The sequence below is a fragment of the Pelodiscus sinensis genome, chromosome 13 (genome assembly GCF_052426305.1).
Source record: "Pelodiscus sinensis isolate ZL-2025 chromosome 13, ASM5242630v1, whole genome shotgun sequence".
Classification (NCBI taxonomy): Eukaryota; Metazoa; Chordata; order Testudines; family Trionychidae; genus Pelodiscus; species Pelodiscus sinensis.
The window spans coordinates 24345576-24371546 of NC_143064.1; the positions used below are offsets into that span (position 1 = coordinate 24345576).

Below are 25971 nucleotides of genomic sequence, written 5' to 3' on the forward strand. Positions count from 1 at the left end.
CTGTGGAAATGGCAGGGGACACAGAAGTAATGGCCATATTGCCCAGTTTGATTTTTGCAACAAATTCTCCCTCCTTTTCCCACCTCCTATCACTAAAAAGTGCTCCATTTTTCATCCATGAGTTAGCAGGCAAATCACGAAGCAGAAATTTTAGCCATTAATGCTGCTGCCTACACCCTCTGAGCTCTGCCATGGACTTGGTATGTCACATAGTTATTGACTCTGGCCTAGGTTTGGACAAGAATCCATTCATTAAGTAAGTGCCTGAGTATGCAGGTGCTCAAGGTAAGCATTGGACCCCTTTTCAACATATAGACTGTAATCTCTCTGCAGCTGAACTATTTACTAAACAGGGCTGTTGCCAGGCTTAGTTCAGCTAATGGTTTGTAAGATTTGCAGAACTGTGCATAAAAATCACTCTAAATTTAGTTAAGGGGGTAAATTCTCTGGCCTGTTCCATTTCCTTTGCACCACTCAGCCTGTGAAAAAGGGAGTGAAAGCAGCCGACATCTTCCCTGCACAGGGAAAAGCAATTGATATGCTAAGAGAAGTAGAGTAGGAGTAAAGCTTCAGTTCTGTGCTCTACAGGACAGATACAGAACAAATAAATAATATGTGCAATCAAGGAAATGCTAGCAATTGATAGAGCAAAACAGATCACAATTGTTGGATCTTTAGCCAGAAATTCAGAAAGGCCAGTACTCAGAACCCCATGAATCCCTCTTTCCCCACCCTCACCCTCTTTTTGGTGTTGGTGGTTGAGATAGTATTTGACAGCTGCAGTGTGAAAGCTGCCAAAAGGGGAGCGCAGTCACTGTCTAGTTTAAAGTCAACCTCCAAAAACGTGCTAATGCATCTGATCATCCAGAAAAGTTCTTTAGCAGTTAATGGCTGTTCTATAGCAGTGAAATCACTGTGGTGTTCCATACACATTTTAAAAGCCTAGAAAATATAATTGGGATGGAAAACTTTCCTGCGGGATTTTTTTTTAAATTGTAACTCCATTCATTGCCTACCATCTGCCACCTTTTCTGAGTTGGAGTGGGAGCCTTCTCTGCATCTCCTATCATCTTAAGAAGACTTCTTGTTGACTTAGCTTTCCAAAACTGTATTTGAAACACTTTTCTCCCTCTCTGCTATTACTGTTGAATTTGCCAGTAAAATTATCTCTGCAAAGTGCTCTGTGTTGTTTAGTGTATATAAAAGGGTCTAGAAAATAAAAGCTGGGTAACACTGTGATCTCTGCAGTTCCTTATATTTGAAAATTCCACAATGGAATGCAGACATGTTTTGAGATCACTTTCAGGGGCAGACGCTCACTTGGTTCAGGGACTAATGGAAGGTACAAAAGAGCTATGGGTGCAGATCAGGAGGGCAAGGGAAATACCACGAGAGAAAAAAAAAGTTTTTTGCCTCTTTTAATTCTACACTTCTTTAAAACATTAATAAACATTTACAAAAATGTGCTTTATATCAACAATCAGAAGTTTACATCTGAAAAGGACAGTCATATTTTAACACACTCCCAAATACTTCACTACCAAATACAAAATATAAAACCTTTATCTGGAGGAGACCTCAAACTCTGGCCTTTAGCTTTCCTGATTTTTTTTTTTAATTTGAATCTTATGATCTTGTAAAGGCCCAATTCTGTCAAATACTAATCACCCACTATATGGCTCTGATTCAACGAAGTACTTAAGTGCTTGTTTTAAGTTAAGCATATGTTTAAAATCCAGACATATAGGCTGCGTCTAGACTGGCATGATTTAGCGCAAATACTTTTAACGGAAAAGTTCTTCAGTTAAAAGTATTTCTGCAAAAGAGCGTCTAGATTGGCACAGATGCTTTTGCGCAAAAAGTGCTTTTGCGCAAAAGCATCTGTGCCCAGTATAGACGTGCTTTTGTGCAGGAAAGCTCCAATGGCCATTTTAGCCATCGGGCTTTCTTGCGCAAAAAATTAAGGTGCCTGTCTACACTGGCCCTCTTGCGCAAGTATTCTTGTGCAAGAGGGCTTATCCCTGAGTGGGAGCGTCAAAGTATTTGCGCAAGAAGTGCTGAATTCTTACATTAGAACGTCAGTGCTCTTGCACAAATTCAAGCGGCCAGTGTAGACAGCTGGCAAGTTTTTGCGCAAAAGCAGGTGCTTTTGCGCAAAATCTTGTCAGTCTAGAAGCACCCATACAGCAAGAGTGCTTAGCACTAATTCAGCAACGCAGCTCTGTTTTGGACAGAATCGACTTCAATATTAAGTTAAGCACATACATAAGAGCTCTAATGCACAGTGATGGACTTAAGTACATGCTTAAGGATTTTGCCAAATTGGGGTCTAAGTGCCCTCTGTTTCCATTGACCTGAAGCAATTTAAATGGGTGTTTTGAATGCTCAGTGCGTTACAGATGGCACCCTTCAGATGATGAGCTGGATCCCCCAGAAAGTGAAACTCGGAGGATTTGTAAAGCATCTCTAGGACAAATAAGCATTTTATCCACTCTCCTTTCTGGTGCCGACTGCTGGTCACCACCTTCAAAGCAAGTTTTACCAGCACATTAGCATGAAAAGCTGGCTAAAGCAATTGACTCCAGCCTCCAAACTGCAAAACAGGGATGCTGAAGAGCACATCTCCCATCACCTGGCTGAGGCCTAAAAGACATTCCCATGCACATAATAACCTGAACCACCCTTTAATCGAACAGACTCATCGGATCCCACAGGGAGAGTGCCAGGGGCCATCAGTTATAGATACGGTTATGAAAATCTTCACAATGGGTTCAGAAACCCAGCTTTAACATGACCAGTCTCATCTGTGGGATAACAGTATCAATTCATCCTCTGGTATTCACACCCAGAGGAGCCTTGAAGGTGGCTGGCTTTCTATGCTAATGTTTATTTTTCCTGGATTTCAAGAGAGGAGAAGCAGCACTGGATCATTTCCAAATTGCCCAACATCATCTCCTAAGAAAAATCCCATCTCCTGTGTTGATGAATTCCACTATGTGAAACTCCTTGGTCTGGTGAAATAGGATATGCTGGGAAAGTGCAGTGCAATTTGATTTGATGTGCTCGCAAGCCAAGAAAACAACAAAACCAAATGTGTTTAAACTCCAGAAAGACCAATGGGATCTGCTGGAAAGCAGAAAACCGTTTCAAGAGCAAAAGTTCACACACAGATTGAGGAAAGGCTGGAAATCCTACAAAAAAAGAGAGTTTGGAGTCTTTCTGGGTGTGATCAATGCAAAGCTGTGTATTAAATCCAAGCAGAAATCTTACTCCAGTAAACAATCAGCCAACACAACATTTATTACAAAAACTACACCCCCCCCCAAAAAAACTGTACAAAAAGTTTCATTCCTTACTAAAACAGAATGGTTAACTCTAGAGACTAGCAATACATTTAATGCTTTATATTTGTGATTGTCTTGGTAGTTGGAACTGAAAGTAGCAAAAAGCATAAACTTTGGAAAGTTCATTATAAAATGAATATAGAAAACATAATTCAAAAGCAAATTTTTCACATACTAAAACAATGTCTTTTTTTATATACTCCCCTTGCATTTGGCAAGGACTAGAGCACTGAGCACACTCTATAGGTCCTGCATTTGCAATTAGTAATGCAGATGTTTTGTCTACAGCTACGTACCCTTGAAGGGAAAAGCACTTTGATTCAGAAAACTCTTTGTGAGTCAGAGGTAAATGGAGCTGGTGGGCTACTATTAGGTTACTGAATGGTAAACAAAGAGCACAGAGTATCTTTTTAAAAACATTTATTTCACAGATGACTCCATTTCATAAGACTGACTAGAAGGCTGCAAAATCTTCAAAGCAAAGGACAAAGTGTGGTTAGAGTTTGTGTTTCTGCTGTTTGGAGACTCAGAGTACATGTCGGTAACAGTAAAACAATTTCAACATTATTTACAAAAAATTACATGGGTCATGAGGGATTATTTCAATGTCACTAGAACAAAAGGCATTGGGGTACTGTTTTGCAACTCATAATACCATTTGCACAAATGCCACCCAATGAAAAGAGTGGCGTCTGACACCAACTTGGAACAGGTGAGACTCCACAAGGAGAAACACACTGCAGAAGCATGACTGCTGTTTCAAGAACACAAATGCCATCAGGACAGCATGTCAGCGATGCTGATTAATGGGAGGCAAATCCATTAACTCAATAAAAGATGAACCTAACACAGTGATAGGCAACCTAGACAAGGAGGGCCACTCATGTGGCCAAATCTCATCTCAGGGGGCCACAAGATTGTTGTAATCAAGGCAGTCTCCCTGGATAGCGTAGTTTTGCTAACTGTGATTGCATACCTAGAATTTGCAGGGTATGCCGAATGAACCACAGCAGCACTCTTATTGGATACAGAGGGAGCTCACAGCTCTCTGTCAGAGTGCAATCAGTGCGTGCCTCACTTCATGTGCATGTCACTTTAGTAATACCAGTAGGGAAACCAGATAGAAACCAGCAGAATTTGGCAACCCTGTTTATAGGCCACGGTAAACATCTCATAGGCCACACATAGAACCCTAATGGGCCACATGTAGCCTGCAGGTTGCCCACCACTGAGCTAAAAGAATGCTCTGCTCCCAAAGATGTGCTGGGATGTCCATGTACGAAGTTAATTCCTCAAGGCAGGATGCAAACCATGTCACAGGCTCTGGTTGATTAATTAGAGAGGCACTTTCTGATACTCAAAATCTTTTCTCCACTGCATAATGTCACTATAGAGCAGGGCTACTCAAAACGTGACCCGTTTGTTTGCGGCCCACAGTACAGTTTGGGTTTACGTGGGGCTCAACATGCAGCCTGCAGTCGGGATTCTTTGAACATGACCTCCATTGGGAGCATGCTCCACAATGGTGAGGTCTCTCCTGGGGCGGTGAGCATTGAAAGGCGGCAAGCGGAAGGGCTGGCTGGAACAGACGGGTACAGAGTGTCCGCGTTTCTAGCCCTCAGAGAGGAGGTGCCAGGGCATTGTGGGAAGTGCTGGCTGCTTAGCCTTGTGGGCAGAGCCTGAGAGGTTCACACTGGCCACATTTGGATCTGGCACCACAGTTTAAGGCTTAATCTTTGTATTCATGCCTGTCACTGTGAAAGAAGCTATTTGCATATATTTGCCTATATATTTGTATGTTTACGCAACCACATTTAAGTTGTGGCCCTCAGCATGTGTTGTATCATTGTGGACCCCGGGGCTTCTAAAATTGAGTAGCCCTGCTATAGAGGGATGTTTGCTCTATTATGCACTGGGATAATTTAAGATTGTCCTTTTGGTTTTTTTTTATAAATGAAGTTTCCCTGTAACCCAATTCTGAGTGGGTTTCTCTGGAAATAATGTATGAAACCACCTTATATGGTTTAATTGTCATGGTCTAGTACTGTTCTGTCCTTGGAAGTTTAAAAAGAGAGAGAGAGAGAGAGAGAGAGAGAGAAGGAAGGAAGGAAGGAAGGAAGGAAGGAAGGAAGGAAGGAAGGAGGGAAGGAAGGAAAAAATAAAGAACTTTCTCTTAGCAGGCAGCTGGCCTGTCACAAAATGTCTGTACCTACTGCAGGTGGAATTGTGGTTCCAGGCTCCAAATGTAAATCGATGGTAGAGATCATCCTCGAATAAGGGATTACCAATGAGTGAATGTGTGCTCTCTGGTCTGTTGGCTCAGGGACTCAGCAACTGGCATTTCTGAAATCAAGTGTTTTTGAGGGAAATGCAAGAGCTCCAGTGAATGAATGCTGATAAGATGGGGGAAAAGACAGGAGGGGCTGATTTGCTTGAGGAATGTCTTCAGCTTTTTAAGCCTATTCATATTTTCCATTTCCAGTTAGACGAGGAAAGTTCACTCTGCCCCAGTGAAAACTAGTGAAGCTAAGAATCAAGTAATGCAATACAAAGTATTAATTTTGGTTCTGAACTGTTCCTAAGTTAGTGTTATGATTTTGTCCAAGAGAGATTACAGGCCAAAAATGAAGTGCTGAACTCCTAGTTCAGAGGTTTTAGCTTAGCACATGGTTATTCTGAGGCACGTCAGTGGCAACGTTCAGTCTGACCAAGTCAGGCAGAGCGCAGAGCAGCAAGAATCAAACTGCATCCTCGGGGTAAATTTGTCAAACTCCAAGTACACAAGCCACAACATAGGCAGCTTGACAGGTTTGTATAAGATACTGATACGTAAATCAGGCAGCTGTAAGCACCATTATGTACTTGACACTTACCAAGATAGACTGATTGGATCCTTTTCTGCTTTGTTGTTATGATCCAATCTTAGGGTAGGCTAGACTACAAAAGTTTTTCCAGGATACCAGAGGTATCCCAGAAAAACTCTTCTGCGTCCAGGGACGCGTTTGCTCTTCCATTTTTTTTTTCCAGAAAAGCAAATCTGCTTTTTCGGTAGCCCCTGTATTCCTTGTTCTACGAGGAATAAGGGGGCTTCCAAAAGAGGTTTTTTTCCCTAGACGGGCCAAATGTCGGAAAAGCCTCTTCTGACAAAAAGATTAAAAAAAAGCGGCATTGTAGCCATACCCCTCATGACTCACTTTCACACTCGTAACACCACAGCAGTAACTGAGAGCAGAATTTGACTCCTTCATGAAACAACTGTAGTGTGGATGCTCCACTGCTGCTAATTTCGAAATAACTACTCACCAGAATCATTCAAAATAATTACTCCTCAGTGCTTCCTGGGGCTCTAAGTCGAGGCAGTGTATCCACATTACAGGAGCCTGCCTCAGACTAATTTCGAGGTTTCCCTGTCATGGGGACAGGCTATTTTGAAATAGTTATTTTGGGAGTTATTATTTCAAAATAATTTATTTTGAAATAATTTCCCAGTGTAGACATGCCCAAGGGTAGCCGTGTTAGTCTGTATCTGTTAGTACAGAAGGTGCCACAGGACACCTTGTTGTTTCGGAAATGAGATGGCTCTAAAAACTTCATGAAGGGTTATCGTAGGATGGCGACATTCGTACCCACTGGTTCACACTGAAGATGAAATCCAGCCCAGCACAGAAGGCCTTTGGAAGACTTCATACATTCTAAAGCTCTTATATGAAGTGTCAATGGCTTTTAGTCCCCCCCCCCCCCACAGATCCTGTAATCCAATGGTTCCCAAACTTTTTGGCATCACACCCCCCTTTTAGATTTTTGAAAAACTCTCATGCCCCCCCTTCCAAATAGCAGCAAAACTGAACAGGGCAGCAAAACTTAATGGGGGGGAGGCTGGGTTGCCTCACGCCCCCCCCCCGGAATTTCTTTACGTCCCCCCAGGGGGGCACATCCCCCCAGTTTGGGAACCCATGCAGTGTAATGGATAGATTTCACCCCCAGGCAGTTTTCAAAAAGCGGCTTATTGAACTGAATTTTTTAATTTGTGCTTTGCGTAAATTAAGCCTCAAAAACATCTGAATGAACATAACACCTCAATATCATTGATGCTGAAATGGTTTCTCTTATGTAGAAACCTTTATTCAAGATTTATCAGTTCTAAAAATAACTGCTTTTTAATTATGGAGTTCAGCAAACCAGGACAGACAAGTCACATACAAATGGTAAACCCCCAGATTTTAAAAAGAAAACTTGAGCCTTCCCATTCATGGGCCTGGTTCTATTCTGACATACAGTAATTCAGGCTTATGAAGTGGCCTTCATCTCTTTCTCTCTCTTTGTTGTGACACATGATTCAGCCTCCTCCCCCCACCACTTGATTTTCCCATGGTCTTATCTCTGAAAGAGAAGATAATTTCATTAACTGCAGCCTGAGCACTATCACTTAATACTCAAAGGTCAATACTGCTTTGGTGCTAGAGAGACTTTCACAAGCAAACTCCTCACCCCAAACGGAACAGGAAATAGATACTTCAAGCTGTCATGGCGATGGCCTCTGCTCTCACACTGACATGACCCGATTCACGTATCTGATTCAGAGACAAAATAATTGAATACAAGTATCTACTGATGAGAAAAAATAAACAGGGAGGCACACTCGCTGCCACTCTTGCAGAGTAATGACTGCAGAACAACTGACAGGCCAGGATCAAGTCTTTGCTGTCAGCTGGAGTATGACTTCACCCTGAACAAGAGGATCCATCAAGTCATACTGCATCCTATAGTTTTTACTGTGGCAAGTCTGACTTCAAACAGGAATTCTGTCCCACTAGGAATTCCAGAACCTGGTAGTACTTCGGAGAAACCACAAAATTAGCTCCCCAGACAATGCCCTGGGGAGAGTAACTTCTTGAAGTGGATCTGGCCCACAAAAGCTCATCATCTAATAAACCATCTTGTTAGTCTTTAAAGTGCTACATTGTCCTGCATTTTGCTTCAGCTACCCCAGACTAACACAGCTACATTTCTATCACTATTCTTGAAGAAATGAATCATAATGTCATGGTCCTGTTACATTCTAGCACATAAGCACCCCTATGCTTTAAGAGTTTTCAGAAAGTAGATTATCCCCCAGTGGGACACATTTACACATAAGAAGAGCACTGGGGCATTCAACTCTGAGACAATTCTGGATTTATTTGTAATTGGTCGCCTAGGAGTTAGAAAAGTATTACTATTTAGAATTAATCTGCAGAAAACAGTGTGTCTTATTGTTTGATATCAGTATGTCTAGTCAATTGCTTATGAACATGCATCTGTTTCAGAACTGGTGTTGAGACAGCACTGCTTGTCTTACTGAGCATCAGTTACAGACCCTTTTTTAAATTAACCCCCTCCTCCCCTTCCACAGAAAAGCCTCCAAATTGAGAATCAGCTAATTTAGAGACATCGTGCCCACACACACACACACAAATCACAGGACATAAAGGGAGTTGCAATACAAAGTCCTCTTCACCTCTGCTCCTAAATAGGGGGATTTACAATCAGATTGTGATGCTTTTACTCGCTTGGTAGCACCGAACTCTGTGAAGGGCCCCTTTGACTTCAATGGAATAAAGTATAAAATCCCACTGAGTTTGATGGGACTATTAGTAGAGCAAGGTCATCACAATCTGGCCCATATCAAGGCACTGATACGAAGTACAACCTGTTCAACAAACATTTATCCAGGTGATGTAACTTCCCTTGGCTCTGATATGTGACCAGTCTTGCTGTGTTGCCTGCTTCAGATGCCACAAAATAAGAAATCGCACATTTGTTTCATATGTTAGAATCTGTGAGTTGAATAACAGTAAAAAAGGTCACAGAAAAGCATGCATCTCTTTTGAGGAAAGGGGGCAAAGACACACATCTTGTTTAGGTTAAGTCATAAGTGCTACAAAATACCATTTACTTCTCCAGATATTACAGGGACTGAAATTTCCAAAGGATCAGAACACACGACTTTAGCTTATATAGGCAACACTGGTAAAAGCAAACAGAGCTGTCAGTCCAATGCCAAACTCCCACCAATGCAAACATCAACAGGACTTGTAGGCATGGATTGGAAATAAGTTTATGGCTCAGTTTTCGTCATGGGATTACACATATCTGCATTCACAATAAGAAACAAGAAAGGTTATCATAAGACGTCTATCTGTTAAGTTTTCACTGTTAACATTTTTAATAGTAGCTTTTTAAGTCCATAGCTTGTAAAAATGTTTTAGATGTACAATCACTTCATGTGTAGGACTCAATTTATCCATTTTTGGCCAGCAATTTCTCTATCTCTCTACTGAATTACTGTATTGTGGACATAGAAACTTAGACAAATCATTTTTGCCCCACAGATTTCCTAGGAGATAATCAGGGTTCCCACTGGAGGTAGATCTGCAGGGAACCTCAGTACTCTGGCTTAACAAGCAGCTTACTGGTTTCATAAGCCTGGAGTTGCGAAAGCTCACTTTCTTTCCAGCCACATACTATATTTACCACCCATGCCTGGTGAGAACTTGCTTCTGGCAACACCCGTGCTGAGTTTTACCTTCATTCGATGCTGTGAATTTGCTTCTACCACATTTATTTTTATTGACCTTTCTCTCTGAGATCAAGATGTACTGAAGGCTTTGATTTAATGAACTCGATTCAATGCAATCCGAGTTCTTTATTTCTGCATATTTTCTCTATTTTGCTTTCTCTCTGTTGGCTCATAGGGGGACAGAAGTCACCGAGGCCTTGCAGGTGACTTTGATTTGCAATGATCCAGCTGGATAGCTGACACTACTCTTCCTACATCAAACAGAGAGCAGTTCACAGCACACAAATACTGCATCAGTGGCGTCAAGAGAGAACTCTTCCCTCTCACAATGGAAATCCTTTGGAAATACACCCAGCCAGCTCAACCACTGGCCTCTGTACAATCCTTGCTCCTCCTTAGCTGACCTCTCGTTGTGGCCCACTGCAGGGCTCCTGCATAGACACAGAGTTAAATACTGCAGCAGACTGTTTTTTTATTTTAAAAAAGGAACCATGTGGCTTTTACAAAAAATGTTCAGCCTTTTCCCACAGCTCCTGTAACATTGACACGTTGATTATTGATGAAAATACAGCGCTGGCACACGAGGGTTCATCTGCATGGCTGTGCATTACCCCTCTGCTCACATGGCACATGTTGGGACAGCCCTAGGGGTACATTAGGGAATTCAGAATTCAGAGCAAAAACCAGCCCACATTCTGCAGAGAAGTTAACCAGCTGGAATGGCTCAGGTCAATGCTGACTTGTGTAAACGTCAGGACTCCACTCCAACTAACTGTTCCTCTTTGGAGGAGTCAATGTTTGTAATTTCATTGCCTTGCAAATTTAGCATTTTAATGATTATAGCATCCTAAGTTAGCCATTGTTTATTCACCTTACAATGGATGGCTTGGACGCCTACTAATTTAAGGACTAGTCGATAAAACACAGATGAATGACAGAGGAACCACTGGATTTCAGAACAGTAACCTTGAAGGAATGGCCATTACTGTTTCCTCTAAGCTGCAGGGCAGCAGAGCTTCACAGGTGATTAATCATCCCCACCCCCTCAGAGGTTCAAGGCTCCTGCATGGAGCTGACTGACATGGCGGGGCTGCTTAATCACCTGTGAAGCTGTGATGCCCCACAGCTTAGAGGGAACACTGCTGGCCATCAGTAGTAGCTGAGCAAAGCCAATTATTATTATTTTTTCTTCCCTTTTCCGTTCTTCTGTTTTCTCTGCCCCCTCTTTTTTCTGCAGTGACCCAATGCCCTAACCATTGGTGGGGGATCAGTGACACACTGAGCCATAGCCAGTGGTGAGAAGCACTTTTCCATTGCAATGAAGCGTTCTCCAAGAAGGGATGGAAAGGTGGGAGTATTGAGACCAGTGAAACTCATATCTGAAGTAGCCAATGCATTAACTTACCTTCACTGTCTACAGCTAATTTGGGTATCAGATTAGATAGCAAGGGGCTGTTCCCCTCTTGATGTACATTAACATGGGACATTGAGGGGAGAGTGGCAGGAATGTGAGTCTGCTGGCAGACCGTGCTACCACGATGAACTGGTAGTCCATAAAAGCATACCAACAGCTTCAGGAATAGATTCTTTGGAGGACAGGGAAACACAGAACACTCTTACAAAAGAGACAAAGGTTCCCCCCACTGGAATTCTTTTGCCTTCACATGGGATCCAAAAGCAGGCTAAGAATTTGTGAATTGCCGATTACACGGTGGGGGCATGGAGCGGAATCCCCCTCCAAGGCAACACATTCAAGCATCACTGACAATCCTGCGTGATGGGATGGATCTGAAACTACTTTTGGTTAACATGTTCCACCAGCAGCCTAATCAGCGGTCAACCACTGCTGTGACAAACAGAAAACTGGGGGAGGAGCAAACGGGAGTTGGAGTTCTAGTGAGAATTCGTGTTAGAAAAATGCTGGTGAAAGACACAACTTTCAATTCAAAACATTCTGAAAAATGGCGCCGGTAGCTAATGCTTGGAACTAGAACTTTCTTCATTATCCATTTGGTGCCACTCGTCTGCAGTTTGGGAGGGTCCCGCTCAATGTTTCCTGTAAGCTGTGCACTTGTGTGGCCACTCAGAAGAGAGTCATGTGCCATCCAGCTGATTAGCAGAATGCCCATAGATAGGGTTTTTGTTTCTATTGGTGGTACACATTTGGTACATGCCTCAGTGCACAGTGCACATACACATTTATTCTACACAAGATTGAAAAGATTAGAGGGAACACTGGCTCCTGCTCCATTTTTAAAAAGGCCCATGCTTAGTCAGGGGAGAAGATGCTGGTGGTGATAACACATCTGTGTGTATTGGTGTGTGTATGGCTGAACGGGAAAAGGCTTTATACGTGTGCCTCAGTGGAAGGACAGCCCGGAAGAAGCTCTCCGTTTATGACTGTATCTAAGACCAACATCTTGTCTTTGCCAGAATCCATCTGCTGCTTCTTGAGCATTCTTTGATGGATCAGAGGAACAACAGACAGGACCAGACCCCCAATAATTGGGGGAACTCCAGCAAGGTAAAAGGCAAGGTAGTAATTCCCAAAATAATTATGGAGGTATCCTGAAAAACAGAAAGACATTGAGTATTGCTTCAGTCTGATGGCTAATCTAAGCTTCCTAAATCAAAAGAGGAGACAACTTAGTTTCTCTCCAATTCCAACCTAAATTAGACTTGGAGTGATTTGATTTTAAAGCATAGAATAATATAAATATTTAGTTCCTCAGAATGGAATCTTCCTCACTGGGATTTTAATTTTTATCAGAATGAAATTTTCAATCAAGTCTCAAAATCTCAAATGCTCATTGTTATTTAAATCAGAGTTGAACGCAGAATCTCAGATTCGCCCCCAAAATATAATAAAGGTATTCAATAATCAGACATTTCAGGTGAATTTCCTACAGTCTTGATGGACAAACAAATATGACAAGCAAAGAGCGTAACAACAATCTATAAGTACAATTACTTTGTTCTTAACTTCCTCCCTCTGCAATATTTGGATTGGTGAGGCATGTTTTAGTTATGTTTTTGGTTGGGAAGGAAATGAGCAATTACTGACATTTACCAATTATAAATGAATCCCTCCAACCCCAGTCACAAATCTGCACTTCTATTAGTTCAAAGAGCTCTGGAATGGGCAGGTTTCTGAGATTAATGCATTTACTGCCAGTCTAATTCTAGGGCTGTTGGGAATTTTCCTACATAGGAATTGCATAAATGAAAGATACCTAGTCCTGTGTTTGATCAACTCAGTACAGGATGCTTCTCATGTATGAGAGCTATAAGGCTTATAATTCTGCAGTAGCTTGTGGTTTCTGCCCGACATGAGACGATAATCAGTTTATGCGCAGTAGCCTACGAACTGACAGTGTTCATATTATTTATTTTATTTTAGCTAGTACAACTCCAGAAGCTCTTCTTGTTCAATGGCCTGCCCTGCAGAAGTCTTAAACACATTCATCAATTTAAGACCTTGCTTAAACATGTGTCCAACTCTTTCTAGGATCAGGACCCAACTATACAATCTTCATGATTGACTTAATGGAAGGCAGGCAAACTCCAATCCTAAATTTTGGTATTAGAGCAGATTACAAGTGTTACATACAAAACTCTAAGTCCAGCTCTCTGCCAGGTTACTGGAAAGTTTACTAACAATGGTCAATTTTGTTATTAATTTGCATTGTTCAAATCTCTCTTGTGCTCAGAAAGTTAGTGATTCAATTGCATTCAAACAAATCATCCTCTGCTATTTTTTTTTCAATTATTCAGCTGCCAGATGTGAAAACCGTTGACAATCCAATAATAGAAAAAAAAAGGATTAATTGTAGATGTATTTCAGCCAAAATCAAAGTGGATACAGAATCCAATAAATGTAAAAAACTGCATCATACAACAGGTGAAGGTGACAACCCTACTCCTCTAACACTGCAACATCCCTCCCCCCTTCAATAATTTAATGCAGAACTTAAGATAGAATTCTAACTAAATCCTGGGGCCCTACCATCTGGTGGTGCTACTGACCTGCTATTGGTGGGCCAGCTGTCATTGGAATGGCCATAAGTCCCAGGAGATAGCCAATGGCTTGAGAAGCTTGCATGGGTCCAACCAGCTCAAAGGCTATGGGGGCCATGATGGTAATAAAGAATCCATCACAAAGTCCGAGAAACAGGCAGACGACAATGACGCCCTCAAACGCTTGGCATTGAGGGATCATCATGCACATGAGGCCCAGAAGCATAAAGGAGGCAACCTGGAGAGGCCAAGTAGAAGCATTACTAAGATAACTGTGACTGATGACAAAATCATGTCTTCCTAATGGAAGTTCAAGAGCTGCAGGGACATCCCCGTGCTCTTTTGTGTGAGTTTGCCTACAGGGGCCTGATTGGGTAAGCGGGCTCTGCACATACACGTTAGATTGGGCCCTGCATGTGAAACAGGTGAGGAATGCCTCCCTCCCCTCAGTTCGTGCACTGCTCTGTAACACATATAGGCAGAGACAGAAACACAGGGGCTCAGGGCGCTTTTACTGCACAATTTCAGATGCCAAGAAAGTTCAGGTGCCTACAGGGTTCAGTGGCAGCTGAGTGGGGGTTTAATGATTACCATTTGGGCCTGTTTGTGGGATTTAGGCACCTCATTCATTTTGTGACTAGCCCATGCTGCTTCGATGGGCTCAGTTCTGCCGAAGTACAAGTGGGAGCAACACCTTTGAAATCAAGGGAATTGCTCCTCTTAGACCAAGGCCGAATCTGACCCTGAAAGAGGAGAATATACTTTTGTGTATGATCTCTTGTACTCTAGTTATCCCAAAGAACCAGTGAAGTACGGTGAAGGCAAACCTAGCAACAGCTCATAGTCATTTACAGCGCTTATCTACACAGTGTGGAAGTGCACACTACAGAAGTGTGATTTCTAAAGTGTTCTAGTGTGTTGTGCACTAATTGGGTCCATGGAGATCATGCTGACAGTGCTTTTTAAAGAGCAGTAAGGACTCTAAGTGAGCACCAGCAGGATCTCCACAAACCAATTAGCACTCAACACTATAAAAAATCACACCCGTGTAGCACTATAGAAATCACACCCCTGTGGTGCACATTGTCACACTGTGCAGACAAGTCCTTCACTATCAAAACCAGGGTTATTGGGTTTTGTTTTAATTATGAAAAGGAATACAGAACACTAGTGATACCTTCTACTGTCAACCCAATAATGCTATGAGATCCTGTTTTTCCTTGGAGAGCCACTAGATCCAAACTTTGAGAAGGACCTTTGAAGAAGGGCTATCTAATGGATCAACTACTTGATTTCAGCTGTCTGCTCACAAAAATGTAACAAGGAAGGCAGCGTATCTAGTGGTCAGGGCAAGAGACTAGGATTTAGGATTTTCTGAGTTCTAGTCCTAGGTCTGTCAGAGAGGTGCTGCAATATCTTGAGTAAATCATGTAACTTCTCTATGCCTCATCTAACCCTTCTGTAAAATGGATTTAATAATATTTTGCTATCTCTCAAGAGGTTGGGAGGTTTAATTGTTTGTAAATCACTCTGAGATCACTGATGAAAGGTGTTATGTCCAGAGTACTGATATTTGTAAAGACAAATCATCCCATGGTAGTAAAACTGTCACTCTTAGCATGCACTTTTGTGAGGAACAGGCACAGCATACCTGCAAGAAAATCTTTTTCAATCCAGGAATGCAGTCTCCAATCCGGCCAGAAACCAACCGTCCGAGCCCCGACGTGGCTCCAAGACAAACCAAGAGAACCCATTCCTTTTTGTTTTCCTTAAACTCCTCCTCCACATACTTTACCTAGTGTGGAAAATAAGGACATTAATTCTCTATAAACTTATTCATTGTACACACCAAAAATGGACTGTCTGGGACAGTCGTTCATTAAAACAGGAATTTCTAAGAGGAATATCTATTTTTAGGTACTAATTATAATCATGTATAGAATTCCCCTCAGGGGACTAATTGGTGTTAGAGAACGACTGTAGAACGCTGAACCATACATAATGGCAGCCCTTACGTAACGCAGTACCACAACTGCCCACCTCAACAGTAATGTTCAGTAACTGCACAGACCTATTTTCCTCACCACTTGTTATGGCATCAGTTCCACAAAGGCCCCAGCATGATCCTAAGTTATGAATTACATGGTGGCTCTTACATGTCCTAGAATGGTTGTCTGCTTGAGCCAGATGTGTCAGTTTGATAATAACCTATTTTTATAAACTGCAGCAAGTGCTCTAACCTCAGCAGTGAAGGGGTTAAGTGAAGGCAGCCTCACACCTCCCGTGGCCCTGGCAATTATCCTGCCTGCCATGACTTACTATACAGATGAATTCCATGGGGAAGCTCAGCCAATCAGAATGTTCCATTAGTGAAACACTCCAAAGCTGGTTCCTTCCTCTTGCTTTTTCTGTTCATCGAAAAGCTTCTGCATCACATTCTACCCTCTCGTCATCAACATGCTCTGCAGCTCCATCAGTTCCTGTTTTCTTCTCATCCTGTGTCCTCCTTCACCTCTCACCTTCCTGCTATTTCAGCCCCTCAGTTCTCAGCATGGCCAATCCCTCCCATGTTTGAACAATCATGCCACTTCTCATATGTTCTCCCACTCCTCTAAATCCCTCCACATAACCCATTTCTTCTACAAAGTCTTCCTGTGCTGACCTTCTCACCCATAAAGCCTCCCCCTAGATCCCCAGGCCTGAGCTCCTGCTCCATTTTAAGTCATCTATTGGAGTTCCCTAAAGTCAGGCGAAAGCTCTCTGTAGCAGGGATCAGGAACCATCAGCGGCTTTGTGAAGCACTATAAGCAATGATGGCACTTTAATTAATGGGACTTTTTATCTGGAAACATGCTTGGGGGTGATTGTTCATACTTCATGGGATTAACAAGCCATCCATCTGAGGTGTGGATTGTACCACCACCTTAGAATCTCTAGGAAGAAGCCATATCCTTAGGCTCTGCCCTCACTCCCTTGCATCTCCCACACATTTTGGTGATGCACCTTCCTGCTAAGAAAAAGCTAGAGAAAAAGCTCCTGCTGGAGCCCATCAAAAGCATTCAGAGCATAGCCAAGATATGAGGAAGAGACCAGCTACAAAAAGAGAGCGATACAAGTCATTCTCCCCTCCCCGCATGCGGTCACCTCTATCTCCCCTAGAACGTTCTCACCAGATGCACGTAAGGTACAAAGTATCCCAGGACGGCTGTAGCAATGCCAAAAGCCCAAATTCGGTATGTCTTTCTCTGGAAAACCCTCATGTTGAAATATTTCCGCATCTGAGACCAGCACTGCTGTTTCATGCTCCGACTGCCCAGTTTGTCTTGTCTATCATGGTGAGAGTCACAAGAAGGCGGCAAGATGGGCCGGAAAGTCAGAGACAAGAGAATCTGGATGAACATGAAGGCGCTGAGGACTTGGAAAGTGTGAGCTAGCCCAATGGTGCTCCCGATTGTTTTCAAAAAGAAGGGAAGGGACATTGAGAAGAGGCAGCTCCCTCCAGCCACGATGCCATTCGCCAAGCCTAGACGGCGTTTGAAGTAGTGGCCGAGGATAACCAGGGAGGGCTGGAAAGCAAAGGAACTGCCACATCCAAAGAGGATTCCATAGGTGAAATAGCGGACTTCAAGGGACCTATTGGAGGGAAAAAACAACAACAATAAAAAAGACACCCTGGTTAAAACCGCAAAGGATAAAACTGTGTACTGCTTATATTCCAACAGAGTAAAATTAGTCTCCATTCAAGATCACGACTCATTTTGTGCTGGGCATAATACAGATACATGGGAACAGAGCTGCCATGAAGAGTTTATAATCCAGATAGACAAAGCAAAGTTTATCTCCATTTTACCGCCAGCCCATTATATCTCATGGGAAATGAAGTCTGGCTTTGAGGGAGAATGGTTCCGTGAAGCAACTGAATTACAACTCCCTTGAGGCACTGTGGCAGCATATCTGAATTGGAATATCATGGTTTTCAGGCATCTGTTTTTTATATTTTAAAAAAATATTTTGTGTGTGGAAAGTAGAAACTTTTCAAAAAAATTTTAGTTTTCCATAAAGAAATCCAGTTTCAATTGAAAATTTTCAACCAGCCCCATTTTAAAAATAGGAGGACCTGACCTTGCGTGGTTAAATAATTTCTGGCACTTGCTTCAAGAACAGAATATGAGCACTACTGCTCAAATACCAGTTTGGTAATTACGTTTTGCTTCTCTAAAATCCCCTGGTAATTTCAACTGAATATTGTTTTCTTCAGTTCTGTCCTGAAGTTTTATTTTGTGCTATTAAACAGCTGCTTGTAACCCTCTCCAGAGGTGGCTACACATTAGTAGAGAATGAAATGACTGCTCAACAGACTGTGTGTCACTTCCTTTGAGATATTCTGGGATGAACGTTTATTACATTTTTTAAAACTTCAATTGCTAGTGATAAAGCAGGTGAGGTGACTCCTGCGCAGAAGAAAAACGAACAACAGGAAATGAGAAAATGTTTACAAAAATATCATGAATTCCATTACAAGTCAGTCTCCTCAGCTAGGGCAGCGGAATGTGGACTGTTATACTGTATTAACTTACCCAAAGACAAACCACCCACCGTTCACGAAAACCAAACAAGCTCCTCCAAAACCAAACCGCATCAGAGAAACCTCAGGAGAAATAGGGTGCACTGATGACCAAGAATTTCATAGCTGTTCCATAACCTTTCACACAACTGTTTCAGGGAAAAGCTCTGACAAAACACATAAATACTGCTGCAGTCTGAGACTGAGCCATTTAAAGTGGAATACAGACATTAGAAGAATATCTGGTTTCCCTATCACTCTTATAACCCAAAATTATCCATTGCTGGCAGTCTTAGCGAAGATAAAATGGTTTCCAGCTCTGGAGCAAGCTGTGTGTTTGGAAGGAATGGAGACGTAAAAACCACAGATTCTGCACAGGTATTAAAATATCCCGTGGAATGATTTGTAAGAGCAGGGGCTTGTCTCGGGATCCTTGTCCAGGACTTTCCTTTCCAACTCCTTGCAGTAAGCTGGCTTTTATCTTCCTCAGAAGTGGTTGCATTTTAGTGGTGGTGTATATTTTACCAGCTTCGTATTTACAATAACCTCTCTCTAGTGATTGCCCCAGGCTCCCAACTGAAAGTGTTCTTCTTTAGCTCATGTGGTTGAGGATTGGAATTTTGGTGCCAAAGACTATTTCTATTCCTGCAGAGAAGAGTCTGGCTCTGCAGGTGGTTCTTGGAAGGTACAGTGTGTGCTTCTGGGGTCCTTTGGGATGGAAGGCACTAATGGAAAAATGATATTACCAAGAGGATACACCAATGACAACATATGACACTTGCATTCACCCTGTGTCAGAAACCTGCCTAATGACCCAATAAGAAAACATTTTAGAAAGAAAAGCAGCAGCCACAGAAAGCAAGAGAGAATCCCATTTCTTGACAAAAAAATTGGAAGCACTAAAGAAAATACTCTGCAGTTACCATAGCAACAGTAAAAAAAAATCCTCTAAAATAAAACCCGTCAACCATGATATAATCGCTCACTGGATTATTAATATTTATGATGAAAGGGAACATTAAGAGCATAAAGCAAAAATTCCATTTCTAAAGCACACAAGTAGAGGAGAAAACACTGGTGATGAAAGACTTTGATGCAGACATTGCATGAATATTTCACAATGCACACACTAGGTAGTGGATGAAGGGGACAGGAGGGGAAAGGCTGGTGACCCTGGTGGGAATGAAGTGCTCCTGGGCAACACATCTGGGTGTTAATTGAAGGCTCATTCCCTGGGCTGAGAGCAATGCAGCAGTACTGTGTAAAGAAAGCTGTTCACATGGCCCAGGAGAGATCTTGCTGTCTGATACAGCAATGATGTAATGTTGACAACCCACCCCCTGTACAAGAAGGATGACTGAAACGTAGAGGCCTAAGGGGAAGAGAAGAGGTACAGGTTTTATAGAAAAAGGATTCTCTCTGTAGGGAACTTGGTCCCTTCCAGAAAACCTCCAAACCAAACAGCCCATAGAAGGGCAGAAATTAGGGACAGAAGCATTTGCAGGTGAGGCCTGATACAGTCTATGGAAGAGAAAGGAAAGCCTCACTGGAATATTAAATGTTTCTCATTCGATTGTTTCCTGCCTTTGCTTTAAAAAAATCCAGCTGCGATTGAATAAAAAAAGATTAAAACACAGCTGATGTTTATCTTGTCTTGAGAGTCCATTAGAGCTGCAGCAGCCTCCCACTAATTAATAGTGTAACAATACTTGTTGAAAGACATAATTGAAAGTCTCCACTACTCTTGCTGCCACAAGGTATGCCAGGCTACTGGGCTAGAACAGGGAAGAAAATTCGGCAATTAAGACAACCACACAAAGCTTTTCTTTTAAATCACTGTTTATTTAACAGTTTTCATGAGAATTTCCAAGATTTCATGAGTATGTGGCCCTGGACACAAATAGACTCAAGCAGCAAACACCTTACAATTCAGGGATATTTGGATTTGGCATTTTAGATGAGTTCAGGTAGGGGCACTTGTAAAATTTGGATGGCTGAATTGCCATCACATTCATAGGTATTCAGAACTGGGACGCTAGTTGAGGGCCAAGCCTATCCCTAATGTTGAAATTCTTGTGTCAGCTCTGATATTTCATTGGAAGGAAGGAGAAAATGTAGAAATCCATCGATATGGGGGAGGACAAAAAAGAAGGGAACACAATGTTCCTTAAATATTAGCAAGTTCTGGCTCAAGGCATGGACCAAGGTTTGAATAAATACCTCTCTGATCCTATCCATCTGCCTGTCCCTCGTTACGATCTGATTGTGAGGACTGTCTTCTCTTCTTCCCTCTTGTACAGCTTGACAGACACATCACAGAATTAAAACTTATTGCAGAAAAATTTCAGCTTGTTCAGCAGGAAGGTGTGATAGCAAGTGACTGGTACATTTATTCCCTAGGGCAGGTAAAGGGAAGAGGAATGGCTCCTCTTTCCACACAGATAACAAAAACCTGCAAAAGGGGAGGTATGAATTGGATTTATAAAATCAACTGAATCCTGATTCTCCTCTCTGCTTTGAGAACCAAAACAAAATTAAAACCAAGCTAGAACTCCACAGGTATGTGCATTAGAGTTTTTAAACACCTTCTTCAGAACTAACATAGGACACTGCCCACAATGACACTGCTATAGGGAGTGATGGATGCCATACCCTCTTACACTTTGACCAGGATGAGGCAGGGGCTTGGGGTTCAGTGAGGGGTGCTGGCTCTGGGATGGGGTTGAAGTATTTGCAGTGTGGGAGGGGCTCCAAGCTGAATCTGGGACAGAGGGTAGGGGTATGGATGCAAGCTCTGGGAGAGAGTTTGAGTGCAGAAGAGGGCTTTCATCTCAGGTAGAGTATTGGGGTGCAGGAGGAAGTATGGAGTGCTGGCTCTGGGAGGAGGCTGGGGCAAGAGACTGCGGTACAAGGGGAGGATCTCGGAGCTGGCTTGGGGGTGGAAGGCTTAGTGCTGGGTTTCTGTGTTTCTACAGCTTCAATATAGTAACTGATATGTGCAGATAATAATCTATATCATGTGTCACTTGAAACCGTGCAGTGTGGCTATATTTAAAAAAATCACATTGTTATGAAGAGTAGAATCTGGAAGTTCCACATTTCAGAACTGGACTTTACAATCCTGATTGAACACATGGAAACTGCTTTGCTTTGCCACTCTTCCCCTGACTTCTGTCAGACTTTGCCTAAGGCAGTCCAATAAAAAGGGTTCCCTCCCCGTGACACAGCTGTAGGAAGCTTTAATTTTATCCTTACAAGATATCTGAAAGAATTTAAATCATGAGTGAGAAAGCAGGAAATATGGATTTTACCTTTGAAGTGCTCCTCATGGAAAGAACCTTTTTGTTTTTCCTTAAAACCCCCAAACTAAAAGTGGCTTCGTCTGAAGACTTGCTTTGCTTTTTACAAATATTTTGTAAGTGAAGGAAAAAGTCTAAAACTTTTAAAGAAGTACTTGGGAGGAAAAGAGATGATGGGGCAAAATGCTGTAATCTCTCTGAAGCTAGACACAGCTGCATTTCTGTTCAATTTAGTCCATCACCATGGACTCTTATACAGAGCACTCACCTGGCTCATCTCAAACTGATTTTTTTTTAAAACATGAAATGAGATCATTGGGAGGCTCCCTAGGTGCATGGTGCTATACAAGACATGGAAGAAGACACTGAAAGACTGTAACTATTGTACACACGCACAAAATAAATAAATACACACACAATATTTCCAGTAGACTGGTCTTTTAGTGTTTCCCACATCAAGAGACAGCTGCACATCCTTTTAGAGCAGGAGGAGGCAAGTTCTAGCTTTGCTGCCATGAGGCAGTTTTGGGTAGCAAAGGTACTTATGCTCCTAGAGAAAATCTCTATTAGAGCAGGTCCTATGACACACTATGAAGTAGTTCTGATTCCACACAACACAAGTATGTGCACATATATGAGGATGCTAGGAGGAAACCAAGTTATGGGCAGGATTTGGGGAATATCAACAAATGGGTAAAATTCAGGTCAAAATTCCTCTGTGCCCTGATCTGGGACCAACCAGCAACTGAACTTTTGGCAATATGTGGTGCCTGGATTCCATTGTCTGGTTCTGTTTAGGAAGCCAGCAATGCATGCCTCCACTTACACATCCAATGCCTACCTGAACACCACACGACCCATAGATGAAATTAGAGAGTGTGGCAGAATTTCCCATAGAGATTTCTGTCCTCTTTTAAAATGTCTGCTTCCAGGGTCTCCTTGGGGAAACCTCTGAGCCATTTCCCATACCAAAGCAGAAAGGAGACTGCAGAGTTGGGCACTAAAGCAGTTGCTGTGAGCCCCAGCTGTTAGTTTCATTGCCCTCTCCTGTCCGGGTTCTCACTCGGGGAGTGGTGAAGTGGAATGTTACAGACAAGTCACCTTCTTTGAGTGTTTTAATTTAAACTAACACCAAACCAGTTCAAAAATTGTTTATATCTATACAATCAATCCCCCCCCCCCCCAATTTTCAGTCTTAGATACTAAAGAGATAGGTTAGGAATAGGTGACCTTTAAGACCTTGACAGTCCCTTCTTTATTTTCCAATACATAAATGACATATCAGGTCTGAAAATTTGTGGTGCTGAAACAATATACTGTACAATCAAAGTCCATTAGCATATTTATAATGTTAATGAAACTGTGCAGTAACAGCAATCCACAGAAGTTTAAAAGTGCTGAACAAATGACTAATAATACTGTGTTGTAGAAGGCAACATGTTGTAAGCACAAAGACATTCCAATGGACTAATAAGTTCTCCTTTAAAACACATTTACAGTTCTGATTTTCCTTCTACTGCATATAGCTAAAAACCCCATGCAAACTCAGTTTGTGATTCCATTGTGACTGGTGATTAATCCCTACACATTTATTATGCCCCAATGGAAGCAATTTACTTTAAGCTATACTTGGGGCCAGGTTTGATTTTAAACATTAAGGCCTGGTCTACACTGGAACGGAAGGTTTACCTAAGATGTGCAACTTCAGCTACATTAATTATGTAGCTGGAGTCGACATATCTTAAATTGCCTGGGACATCATTGGGAGAAAATGCTTCCGTCAGCTTCCCATACTCCTTGTGAGGAGCAGGAGTACTGGCGCCAACGGGGGCGCCCTCTGAGTTTAATTTAGCGCGTCTTCACTAGACCCAGTAAATGGAACCAGGGAAGATTGACTGCAGCAGCATCAATCTTCCCTGTGGTGCAGATGTGCCCCAATTCTCTTTTAGTACCTATAGTCAAATTTTAAAAAATATGAAAGTGTTCCTTTTATGGAGATTGTGACAGTACATCAGGCAATATTCCCTTTAATCTTTCCAATTGATAGGCGGATATTTTCCAATCAAGTGCAGAATACATTTTAATGTGCACCAAGGCATGTGCAAATGTGCACCACCAACAGAAACAACAAACCTAGATGTGGGCACTCTGCTAATCAGCTGAGTGCCATTTGAAACTCATGGGCTACGTCTACACTGGCATGATTTCCAGAAATGCTTTTCATGGAAAAGTTTTCCATGAAAAGCATTTTCGGAAAAGTGCATCTAGATTGGCAGGACGCTTTTCCGGAAAAGTACTTTTTCCGGAAAAGCGTCCGTGGCCAATCTAGACGCGCTTTTCCGCAAAAAAGCCCTGATCGTCATTTTCGCAATTGGGGCTTTTTTGCAGAAAACACTACTGTGCTGTCTACACTGGCCCTTTTCTGGAACAGTTTTCTGGAAAAAGACTTTTGCCCAAACGGGAGCAGCATAGTTTTTCTGGAAAAGCACTGATGATTTTACATTAGATCGTCAGTGCTTTTCCAGAAATTCAAGCGGCCAGTGTAGACAGCTGCCAAGTTTTTCTTGAAAAGCGGCTGATTTTCCGGAATAACTTGCCAGTGTAGACACAGCCTAAGTGGCCACACAAGCACACTGCTTACAGTGTGAACATTGATGTCGTAAGTGCGGTGTAAAGCTGTTCTGTAAATATGCTGCAAAGTCTCAAACTTCAAATTCCAATTCAGGAAGGTCTCAAATTCCAATTCAGAAGCATAAAAAGTTGAGAATCTCTGACAGAGGAAAGATCTAGGAACAGATTTGTGGAGAGAAATCTTGGGGACTGCCGAGCACTAAAGAAATTGAAGCTAAGGTTTGTATCTTGTTAAGAATGAGTCTTTGTCTATACTACCCCCTCCTCTCCTGTCAATCTACCCTATGCAAATTGAACTATGCAAATAGAGTAGCTGAAGTCAACATACTCAGCGCAGCGCCTTCCACACGGTACAATTGACAGAGGCTGCTGTCCCGTTGACTCTGGCTACTCTTCTTATCCTGGTGGAGTACCAGAGTTGATGGGAGAGTGCTTGGGGATTGATTTATCACATCTAGGCAGACATGATAAATTGACCATTGGTGGGATTGATTGCTGCAGTGTTGATCCACTGCACAGTGGTGAGAAGCCCAAAGATAAAGAAAAACTTCAGGAAGGGGGCTTAAGCCTGGACAGAATCTCAGTGTGTGCAGGTAGACGGAGGCAAGCACAGATAGAGCATTCTCTTCTAGTGACATACCTGATCCTTGCCAAAAGACAGCAATAAACTAACCCGAGATTTGTCAAAAACAAAAGCATGTCAGAAAGTTACACACCACCTAAAGCAAGTATCAGCCTTACTTTGTGAAAGAGCTGGAAAGCAGTCCAATAAAAGCGATGGCTGCCCCTGAGGCTGCTGTCGTCCTGCAGCCAATCCGGTCCGTGAAGATACTCACAATAGGAGAGCAGAAGAAAATCATCCCCATGGCCAGGGCTCCAACCAGCGCTAGGGAGAGAAACAAAGGGAGGTTGAGATCAGCAACTGCTCTGCAAACAATATTCCAGGGAAAGAGAGACCCAAGAAGAAGACAGTGGAGGGGGAAGAATTTTGTTGGTAGTCTTAGTAAACCGGCCCATTTCCACTGCACAGCCAATCCTTGTACTACTCTCTCAAGAGATATGGTCTCTTCTGGCCATAGCTGAGGCACACTAGCCTGGTATGAACAGAGGTTTGCACTGTCACTGATCTAGTAGTACAGTTGTATGGATAGAACAAGTAAGTATTTAGGTGTGTGATGGATGCATGTCTAGGTTTATGCTGTATCCACCTCTGCTGGATTTATGTAGTTTAGTAAAGTAACCTAGATTCCTCTCCATTTATCTAGCTTGTTTTGTAATCACTATAGTGATGTCTAAAATTGCTATGATTTCTGTTTGTAAGATATTCCGGACAGGTAAGAAAAACATGTAGACCCAGGAGAGAACATCAGATCTTCCTAGTCTCTCACAGTTGTAGGCTTGGTATTGTGAGGTACTAAATATCCTAAACTCCTAGGAACCTTCCTGAGAGAAGAGGGCTTTCAGCCCTATATTTTAGCTACAGTTACTATATTCATCAATCTCTTTTTCCTAAAGGGCTAGGTATTTCTAAACTTCTTTGCAGGACATAAGGGTCTT

The 25971-nt window shown here is 42.3% G+C and overlaps 1 protein-coding gene across 1 annotated transcript in view; it reads right to left on the minus strand.

The window, feature by feature from the left end:
* Positions 1–1399: 1399 nt before the first annotated feature.
* Positions 1400–25971, minus strand: part of SLC16A2 (solute carrier family 16 member 2) — a 115368-nt gene continuing 90796 nt past the window's right edge. Inside the window, exons 2-6 of the mRNA XM_006136177.4 lie at positions 25156–25300; positions 17091–17553; positions 15572–15715; positions 13930–14158; positions 1400–12471 (exon numbers count right to left, since the gene is read on the minus strand). Of these exons, the coding sequence (XP_006136239.2) occupies positions 12251–12471; positions 13930–14158; positions 15572–15715; positions 17091–17553; positions 25156–25300 (1202 nt within the window). The 3' untranslated portion in view covers positions 1400–12250. The remainder of the gene's footprint in view (positions 12472–13929; positions 14159–15571; positions 15716–17090; positions 17554–25155; positions 25301–25971) is intronic.